The following is a 10,823-nucleotide window of genomic DNA, read 5'->3' as shown; positions in this document are numbered from 1 at the left end:
CATTTGGAGTGTGTTGTTGTCTTCTCTTCCACTATTTAAGTTCATTCTCTGTCTAAGTTTCGTATTAGTTGTATCATACAACATCACATAACTCTGATCAAAGAAACAGTAGCAATAAAAATGTCTAGAAAGTTTGTTTACTGCCTATACTATCAGGATAATCATATTCCAAGATGGTGGGGGATATTTCTGTCATACAACAATGCTCTATTTTATCTTTCGTTGCTCAGAGAGTTGAAATCTATCAATGTTGAATTAGGCTCTAGCAAACCTCATATTAATTTGTTGAACATGGATGGCGATGGCAATATCTGATAACAGTACATGTAAGTTGACATCCAAACCTCCATATAATGTGATTATCTATTTGGCACATTACACTTTACCTCTCATAGATTTTAACTTACCTCTCTGTACTTTAAACTAAAGTAATTAACTTTCCTGTGGTCAAGACTAAATTACAATCCAAAAGTAACACTGTTTTATAACTTTTCTGTGGTCAAGACTATAATTTTATGAGGAAGTTTTTTTTTAATATGTATACAACACCCACGAAAAAAATGTAGTTAAGTTAAATTTGAAATACAATAATATAAGTTAAAATCATGCCAAATTACAAGGGAGTAAATTGTTGATGTTCATTACTTGGACAATAATATTAAAATTGACAATAATATCAGACCTAGCATATCAAACAAACAAGCGACAATTAATGAACATGTTAGCCTTTTAAAACACAATGTACGTCTAAGTTGTCACAAGTGGTACTCAACTAACCCACACACACACACACACACACACACACACACACACACACACATATATATATATATATATATATATATATATATACCCAATGTTTAGGCTAGGTGGATCAACTCATTTGGGGCAAGTTGGAAACTTTGTTAGATCTCGGATTTAAGTTGGATGGTGTTGTTGGGTTAGGAATTGCTACCCATAATTATTAGCCCCTCTGCTATAATTATTATTTTTCAAAGAGCAGCAACTGCAAGGTGAAGAAGATGCAAACTAATGCACACTAAAAAGTAAGGTGGGTTTTGGATGGGGGTTTAACTCCTAAATCTAGTTAACTGCATTAATTATTTTAACTTAAATAAAATAGTTTAATGATGTCATAATTATATTTGATATAATATAAATAAATAAATAAAATAAAATTTTCATCAAATGATTAAAATATCTTTTATTGTGAATGGATGTACAGAGAAAGAGAAATGGGAACTCAAATTTTAACTGATTGAAGTTATAATTAGATTTTATTGACAAATATAAAATATTAGATAAAAAAGTAAATGAGAGAGAAGAATAGGTTTAATTAGGTTGCCCAAAATTAGTTTCCGAATAAACTGTTGTTTGGATGAGCTAAATCACATCCAAACAAAAATCAGGAAAAATTATTAAATACATCTTATATTTTTGACTTTATTATTATTCACATCCTACCATATCGATATTTATTATTTTGCCCCTCTATTTTACATGTAATGTCTTAAAATGCACCATTAGTTTTTAGAAAATTACCATATGAGTGAATTAAATTAATGATAGATTTAAATGATCTTAATATCCTTGAGTAAGTTTTCTAATGTTGGAGAGCTGAGCGACTGAGTTTTTTGTGATATCACAAGATCACTCTTTGCTAATGGGATTGCCTTCCGATGGTTAAATGAACTCATATTGTATGAGTATCCCTAGATTCAAATACCAGCGACACCTAATAGTTTTATTAGAATATCATAATTTTTTTGCAACTCATGAGCTTGTAGACTGATCATAGATTAACTTTTATTAATAGTAAGTTAGACAGCGGAGCCAATCATCTTAAGAAATAAGCCACAGTTGGCCCAAAGTATGCATGACGGTGGTAATCGAGTTAGGTTAGCCGGGTTTGAGTCCCGATCAGTTATGGTAATGCAAACACGAATACAACACATTTATTAAACGAGTCGAAATTTCTAAATACGAACACAACCCATTATTAAATGGATTACACGGATCATAAACGAGTTATCGAGGAATATAAGTTATTTAACATATAAATAGATTTATTCGAATTATAAATAAGATTTTTTTTTCTTATGTTGCAAATGAGTTTTAGTGCTTGATAAACAAGTTATTTAGATCATAATCAGATTATCGTGTCAAAAAAGAGTTATCGTCTTAAACATGTTAGTGGGGCGGGTTCACAAACGAGTTAAGGTAATAAGCATAAACACGACTCGATTGTTATTAGAGTTAGACGAGTTGACTTTGTTTACAATTTGAATCCAATTAGACTAAACTCAAATTCGTTCAAAAGTTGAATTATCATATTAATTCATCGAGTCGGGTCAGATTATGCCATCCCTATATATGCACGTATAATGCTAGCTCCGGTAAACATCAAATATCAATCTCAATATTCACAATGAAATGCAAACTCATGAGCCTATCCTAATAAGTCTACTATTGAGATCCGACACCATTACTCTCTCTTAAAAGAAAAGAAAAAGAAGAAAAAGAAGAAGTACAAGCTCTCCATATCGTAGGCCATTGAGGACCATCCACACTAATCACAAATTTAACTCATCTTTGCAAGATCTACCGTAACCTATAAATAGATCCCCAAGGGTGGTACCTCATTGGTGGTACTTTTAAATAACATTTAAATCCATCAATTTATCACAAAGTAGATGTGGACACAACAAGAAGTTAGATGGTTGGCAATTCTTCATAGACACAAGCAACAAAATATGGAATCTATGTGCATATTATATTACATATTGTTTTAGATTAGTACAACTTTGGAAAATATGATATCATGTTAGATAACTACATTAAAGATAAAATTTAAATTGTTAGGTAATATAGTGCATTCCCTTTTGATGAGATTTTGAGTGATAGGGTCTCCACTTATATTACGGGAAAGTTAGCTATTTTGTCTAATCCATGGTTAATCTATGAACTCGTAATTTATATTAAAAAATATATGAAACATTGTTTTGATCAGAGTTCACCTCTTATAAATTTTTATTCTTAACATTTTAATTTATATGCAACTATCTGATAGATATTATTTTTAAAATAAAAATTGTCTATATCGAATATATTAGAGTTGATACGTAGAAGATTTTCTATCAAAATATTATATATCTATAAATTGAGTTTCTTAAGAAGAATAATATAATTATCTAATATATATATATATATATATATATATATCTCAACGACGAATAGCTCTTTTGTTTGACCTATAATTTATTGGCTAATTAATAATAAAAACAAACTTTCTCAAGTATAAGAGAGAGAGAGAGAGAGCCACATAGTTCTTATAAAGTTAGCATGTGGATGGATGGCCCACCCATTAGTTGTCTTAGCTGCTTGAAGAAAGAAATTAAATGGAAGTGGATAAATTTTTTAACATGCCAACATATCTCCAAACAGCCTTGAAATAACAAACAATTCCATCCATCAATTGAAGAGCATTCAAAGCTCTAAAAGCTTATTTAAATGATGCATTAATTGAATCATGGGCTGCTGCTTCTTATCCAAAGCTGGACTCAACCTGGATTTCTAGGGCTCCAAATATGTTGTTTGAAAAAAATAAAGAAAAAAAAAATTTAAGGCTCCATTTGAATAAAATTAACTACTACTACATTATTATAATGCTTTAGCTGGAAAAGTATCATTATTTGCCTACAAAGATGTCCACAGAATGAAGATTCCAACATTTCAAACACATGCTCCATAAGTTCATACTATTGGTTTTTAAAGTTCGAATTGGTCCTCTTCTACTACTGCTTCCTTTCATTCTTTTTTTTTTATTCTTTTCTTCTCTTCGTTTGTTTGCTATTGTAACTAGGGGTATGCATGTTGCCTCAGTTCAAAGAGCACCGAGCTGGGCCCAGTTTATTATCACCGTGAGTTGGGTACTACCACTTCCATTAGGAATATATTTAATTGTTAGAAAGTAGAATTTAATAAAATAACTAGATTTTAGTAAATTGACTCTCTTTCTATTATTTGGCTTTTATTTTCTATGTTTCTCTGTTTTATAATAATAATGGTCTATTATGTTGGTGGATTGGAGGGCTCTCTCGCTGCCTCTTAGCATTGCATACGGTTGTGTACCTATAATTATTGAATCACGATGGAGCCACATGCTGATCTTAGGTCCCTTTGAGTCTTGTGTATTTATCTAGGTTGTGTTTGTTGTGTTATTTTTTTATTTTAGGCGCATGAATATAATATATATTTTTTTTTGTTGTAATACTCAGTGCTATTGGTGTAGCTAAGTTGGGGACTTATGCTAATGAATCGTCACTCTATATCCCCTCTAAATTTATATCAGAATTGTCTTTTATAAATGAATGAACTTGTGCCAACAGACTCCCCAGCAATAAAAAATAATAATAATAATAATAATAATACTAGTAAACAAATGTACAAACTACTTGGACCCAATTATCCAATAAGAACTAAGAACAAAACTATGGGCATACAATGCAAACCTAGAACTTATGCCATACAAGTCAAGGGACAAAACCTCTAAATTATTCTTCCAGGTACCACTATGATTCAAACCTGGGTTCTGTTATCCACCCAGCTAAAACCCTAACTAGTAAAATATAGTAAGATAGAGCTGTTGCTCTTTGAACACTGGAATCAAACCTTCTGAGTTCTGACTTCTTCTTCAGTTGTCAGGATCTAAGTTGAAAATAAAAACTAGTAAGCCCTCCTACTTGGACCAATGCCCTTTTAGAGCTTACTCCACAGAAAAGTCAACCATTTATTAATGCTATTAACATTAATTTTCTCTTCTTTATGCATCAAACTGTGCGTTAGTATTTATGTCCTTAAGATGAAAGAATAATTATATTTGTTAGATGACTTCTAAAAGGTCGTCTTAATTTTTTTTATTTTATATAGTCGCCGAAATTGGACCAATAGATAGGCGTTATCGGGTCGGGTCGTATTCGGAGTCGGTAACGGGGAAAAAATAACACCGACCCAAAGTTCCGTGGGTTCTTTCTCGATTCTCGAACCATCGGCGACGTCCAATGGCTCGGTAGACGCTAGCTGTTCTTCACCACCTCGTCTTCCGAAAATACCCCTCGAGAGTGCGGCACCCGAATCGAGGGCGATTTGGTCATTGTACCGCCCGTCCCGCTTAACTAAGTTAATCTCGGGCGTCCTTTAAAAAGACGCGCTGGGCGAAAGGCATCGAATACGGGGCAGCAGAGGGAGTGGGAGAGAGAGAGAGGGGGGGAGAAGAGGTCGCGGTATCGGCACCTTCGTTAAAATAACCGCCTCCACTTCGTGGCTCGGAACCAAAGCTTCTCCTCTTTTTGAGGTCTCTCTCTGGGAAAGAGAAACCCTAGCCATTGAGATAGCATTCTTCTTCCGAGGCGTAATATCAGGTTCGTTGGCGATCTCTTCCTGCATTTAGGATTTTTTTGCGTCTCATTTCTCGAAGGATCTAGGGCTGATCGGGTGAGAGCTTTGTTTTAATTCTTATCCCTTTTTGTTTTGGGATTGCTTTTTTTTTTTTTTTACTTTCTTTTATTTAAGAAAAGTTACCGTTGACAGATGGATCCAGTGTGTCTTGTTCAATAATGGCTGTATCACGAGAAAAGTTCTTGTTTTTTTAGTGACTTTTTTTTTGCCTAATATGTTGTAAAAGGTCTGTATTTATTTATTTTTCTTTGTTGAGATCGATCAATAGCGGTAGTGACTGGTTTCATGGACTGCATTAATTGTAAGCTGTGGTAATTCTTAATTTTTTGTCTGAGATTTGTCTATTTTGTTCATATTATTACCTGCGTAAGATTCGTCTATTACTTTGGCTAAGAAAGCAAACTCTCTTTATGCCGATGAATTGATGAGATTTTTTGCTATCATCTTTTGTAGTCGTAGATTTTGCAACATTATTCCGATAATAGCTACTCGCGTTTGTTTTTTTCAGCTTGGGATTTGCGATTTGTAATTCAAGTCGATAGCTTTTTTATAAATCAACAATGGCTGCTTCTATTGCTGCCTCGGCCTTCTTCCCCACATCCTCCTCCTCTTCTGCATCATTGATAAAGGCTTCGAAGAACACCATTGGAGAAGGCCCAGATAGTTTGGATGTCCGTGGCATCGTAGCTAAACCCAACTCCTCTTCTGGAGCCATGCAGGTTAAGGCGCAAGCCCAGGCCCTTCCTAAGATCAATGGCACTAAGGTTGGCCTGAAAACTGAAAACCAAAAGGCCGAGGGGGAAGTTACTTCTCCAGCGCCTAGGACATTCTACAACCAGTTACCTGATTGGAGCATGCTCCTTGCCGCCATTACAACTATTTTCTTGGCTGCTGAGAAGCAATGGACACTGCTAGATTGGAAACCTAAGCGACCTGACATGCTTGCTGATGCATTTGGCTTTGGGAGGATCATCCAAGATGGACTTGTCTTTAGGCAGAATTTCTCCATTAGATCATATGAGATTGGGGCAGATCGGACAGCTTCTATAGAGACATTAATGAATCATTTGCAGGTAGAATAATGAATTTCGGCTCAATTGTTAAGTGGTTGTCAGTCATTGTTTATCTTATAAGTTGTTTTTTCCAGGAGACTGCACTTAATCATGTGAGGAGTGCTGGACTTCTGGGAGATGGTTTTGGTGCTACACCAGAGATGAGTAAAAGAAACTTGATCTGGGTTGTCAGTAAAATGCAGGTCCTGGTCGAACACTATCCATCCTGGTATAGTATGCCAAAATGCTACTTTTCTTTCTGTTTCTCATGATGGAATGCAAATCTTTTGTGGCTTTAAATGTCTTCTTTGTGTCAAATACTTTTGATTTGCTTTGGAGAGCTTATTGCTATGAGTAAATCTGTATTTCTATTCTCTTTTTTTTCACTGTGCTTCACGTATATATCCACCAATGATTATCAGGTTGATGATTTACTTCAGTGCCCTATAAACATATTAACATCCCGAGGTGCAAGCTAGATCTTGATCTAGATTTATACTTGTAGATTACAATTTATGATTTGCTATGATGGAACAAAATTTTCCCACCAAGGGATTCTGCCAGTGTAAATGTAAATTTGATGTAGGCCAAGCTGTTATACATTATGTAGCCCATTATAGCTCGCGTATCCCAATTGTAGCTATTCTATCTGTTGGAGGCCTTTATAGATAAAATGGTCTTGATACCATTGCTGTTTTTAGGTGCAGCTGCTGTACCTAACCACATCTGCATTATTAATACCTTTCCTGGTCAATAATGAAAAGAAAAGAAAGGTCAATGGCGAGGTGCTTATACACTTTCTTGGCTGCCGTAATTCTAAGTAGACAATCAACTCCATCTGGTCAAACTTGATCAAACTAGCTCTTTGAGTCTGGTGTTCATTAATATTGGACCCCTTTGGGTTGTGAATAATATACGCTTTTCTGGATCAAAGAATTTCTGGCTTGAGTTACGAGTAGGAAGCCCAGACGTTTCAAATTACATGTTGAGTAAGTGTCCAACACTCATGGGACACTGCTTAGACATGCGTCAAACACTTCTAATAAGTTTCATATATTTTGAAAATATAAAATATTTTTGAACACTTATTGGACACTTTTGGAGACTCTTGGGGCATGTATTAACTGTATCATTTGTGACCAGTTAAGGTATCTTTATGGTATTGTGTATACTCTCTCATGAGTAGATTATGCATACCTGTCTTTATACATTATAATAAGTCAGCAAAATATTTCTTTAGATGTATCAATAATATATATATATATATATGTATATAATGTTTTTATTTATTTATTTATTTTGCTATGTGTTAAATGTGTCATGCCCTATTATTTAAAGATCTTCTGTATTCCCGTGTCCGCATCATGTCATATTGGTGTCCTGTTTCCATGTTCATGCTTTTATAGATTACTACTTAACATAGAGCAGTTTTAGTGTTATTGCTTGACAAAAATGTTTTTCGTTCTTTCTTAAATATAGGCTTATTGATGATACAGATATTATGATCTATTGTCAATCTTCTATCTTATCATGATGTTTTCCATATGTTTCTTTTCTTATAGGGGAGATTTTGTAGAAGTAGATACATGGGTTGGCCCATCTGGGAAAAATGGAATGCGTCGAGATTGGCATATCCGTGACTATAGCTCTGGCCAAACAATCTTGAAAGCTACAAGGTCAGGATTAAATTTGCACCAATTGTTTTTACAATAATCTATGTTTTCATATAAATTTCATCAGAGTTTATTGCTCTTTTCCACTTTTATGCTTATATAATTCTTGATCACCCCATGCAGCATGTGGGTGATGATGAACAAGCTGACTCGGAAACTCGCTAAAATGCCAGAAGAAGTTAGAGCTGAGATAGGACCATATTTTATGGAGCATTCTGCTATTATGGAGGAGGATAGCAGAAAACTGCCAAAGCTTCTATCAAAGCTTGGGAAGAAGCTTGATAGTGATTCTACTGCACACTATGTTCGAAAGGGTTTGACAGTAAGTTTCATGTAGACACACTGTTCTTCCACTAGTTGCTACAATCTTCTTCTGACAACATGTGTAATTCACCACCAATACATTTATGTTCTACAGCCTAGATGGAGTGATCTGGATGTCAATCAGCATGTGAACAATGTCAAATATATTGGGTGGATTCTTGAGGTATTATTTTTCCCCTTTAAGTAGTCAAGTGTTTCTTAATTTATTTACGCTGGAAAGTTTTATGTAGTTTTGCCAGAGCATCTTCGTGTACTCTTAATCTACACTTCGCTTTTTCACATAAAAAAGCTTGAGCAAGACTCCATTTGGATCTAAATAATCCGCCAAAGTTTATCAGCAAGTTTGCATTTTTATCCTTTTCTATTAAATGCTCTTTTCTAGCAAGGCGGTGGTTTCTACATTCTTTTGTAATATAGTGTTCTTTTTGTTTTCCTTGCAAAGAAATAAACTATCCTGTCAGTATGCAACTAAATGTTTGCCATACAGAAGCAGAAATATCAGAAACTTTAGTTTTGCAGGAACATTTGCTTCCTTAACTATAATTATATGCGTGTGCAGCATGTTCTGCATTTCTTGTACTGTCATTCCATGAAACCACATCTACAGGACCAAAATATGGTTTTTTGAATTTAATGTCAGATGTCTTTTATTATAGAAAATCTTGCAATTGTCTTTGGACCTCCATGCTTTGCTTGCAAGCTCTGAAATACATATAAATGTACACGTCCACCAACCTGTATTATTTGGTTATTTCCATTAGTGGTTAAATGTTAGATATGCTCCCAGTTAAATGGTGAGCCACACATCGTTTAGGACCCATTCAGTATATTTATTATTGCAGTTGCTGCTTTTCTTTATTATATGGACATCCCTTGCCAGTTCTGCTCTGTCTGAGTCTGCAATCTATTTAATGCTTATTTTTTTACGCAAGTATTGGGGTAATATATTCACATGACTGCCTATACTTTCACGTTTGCAGAGTGCCCCAATCTCAATCCTGGAAAAATATGAGCTTGCAAGCATGACTCTTGAATACAGGAGAGAGTGTGGGCGAGACAGTGTGCTGCAGTCTCTCACTGCTGTTTCTGATTGCATTGATGGCTCTCCTGATGCTTCGATTCAATGTGAGCATCTGCTCCAGCTTGAGTCTGGAGGTGATATTTTAAAGGCATGGACTGAGTGGAGACCGAAGCAGACCCACAGTCTAGGAAACATGGGTGCAACCTCAGATGGAAATGCTTAAGCTATCACCTCCTGTCAAATTTCTGAGCTTCTGGTCCCCCACAGCGGGATGGATTTGACGATGAAAGGGTGAAGTGTTCTACATCTTACTCTGCTGTAAACTTCCTAGCGATTTCTGTAGATGGGAGGGGGGGGGGACCATATTGCATGTGTGCCAGTTTATCTTGTTTCCTCCTTGTCTTTTCTTTTTTTTTTCTTTCTTTTCTTTCTTATTTTTTTTCCTTTCAACATCTTTTTTAATACTCTCTGAACCTATGGCTATTATATATGTAAGTATTCCATTGTTTAGGTGCTTGGATTGTATTGGAATCTTGTCAATAATGGCAAGTAGAGTTTTCATAATGGTATGAAATTTTGTTTAATATCTTTGTCCCTCATTTGGGAGCAGGAAATTGGACCATGTGCGGTCAACTTCTGCTGCTTCATTTGTTGTCCCTCAATAGAAATTCATTGGTTTACTCCTTTCTTTCTCATTATATTGGTCGATCTTTTGGTTAATATCATCTTTTTCTTTGGTACCATCTTCTTCCCCTTCAAGAGTTGGTGGATTTTGAAGGATGCAGTAAATATTTCTCAATAAAATATGGTTGATTTGGTTCTCTCCTCTTTCTAATCTCTTATAACCTAGAGAAATTTCCAAAAAGGAGACGAGACAGTTCTCATTGAGAATGAAGCACTGAATGCTTTCACCAAGCTAGTTTTGTTCCAATTTTATTTTATTAAAATAGACTTTACTCAAATTTATTATCAAATGTGATCTAATTTTCTGTAATTATAATAAAAATATTGAACTATTCAGTATTTTATCTCTAAGAAAAATGCAGTTCAGTGTTTTTGTTTGGTCCTAAAATACTGAATTGATCATTGTTTTATATATATAAATATTTTCAACTTAATTTTTTAGCAATTAAAGAAAAAAATTTCTCTGACGATAAAAATGTTGAAATGATTAGAGTTCTAAAAATGCTAATTAGTTTAATATTTTTGTTAGGGCTACATTAGTTTAATATTTTTGTTAGGGCTTCAGTAAAAAAAAATGTCTAGTTTGGCCAAAAACTCGCTAGAATAAGGCAG

At 34.5% G+C, this 10,823-nt stretch overlaps 1 protein-coding gene across 1 annotated transcript; it reads left to right on the top strand.

Annotated features, from left to right (window-relative positions):
* Positions 1–5,176: 5,176 nt before the first annotated feature.
* Positions 5,177–10,111, top strand: LOC140792252 (palmitoyl-acyl carrier protein thioesterase, chloroplastic-like). The gene is made up of 7 exons (XM_073143129.1): positions 5,177–5,420; positions 5,966–6,530; positions 6,605–6,738; positions 8,072–8,185; positions 8,306–8,504; positions 8,601–8,669; positions 9,487–10,111. Exons 2-7 carry the CDS (start codon positions 6,018–6,020, stop codon positions 9,748–9,750), a joined length of 1,293 nt encoding a protein of 430 aa, XP_072999230.1. The 5' UTR covers positions 5,177–5,420; positions 5,966–6,017; the 3' UTR covers positions 9,751–10,111.
* Positions 10,112–10,823: the final 712 nt, after the last annotated feature.

This window comes from Typha latifolia, chromosome 1, assembly GCF_019914945.1.
Source record: "Typha latifolia isolate L0001 chromosome 1, TyphaL0001v2, whole genome shotgun sequence".
NCBI classification, from domain to species: domain Eukaryota; kingdom Viridiplantae; phylum Streptophyta; class Magnoliopsida; order Poales; family Typhaceae; genus Typha; species Typha latifolia.
This window is presented reverse-complemented; position numbering and strand designations above follow the sequence as displayed.

What these genes read in the sequence shown, in the direction of transcription:
- LOC140792252 (XM_073143129.1), top strand. Translation starts at nt 6,018, where the DNA reads ATGGCTGCTTCTATTGCTGCCTCGGCCTTCTTCCCCACATCCTCCTCC. An exon ending in ACAATCTTGAAAGCTACAAG is followed by an intron (nt 8,186 to 8,305) that starts GTCAGGATTAAA and finishes CACCCCATGCAG; the next exon opens with CATGTGGGTGATGATGAACA. An exon ending in ATGTTCGAAAGGGTTTGACA is followed by an intron (nt 8,505 to 8,600) that starts GTAAGTTTCATG and finishes TATGTTCTACAG; the next exon opens with CCTAGATGGAGTGATCTGGA.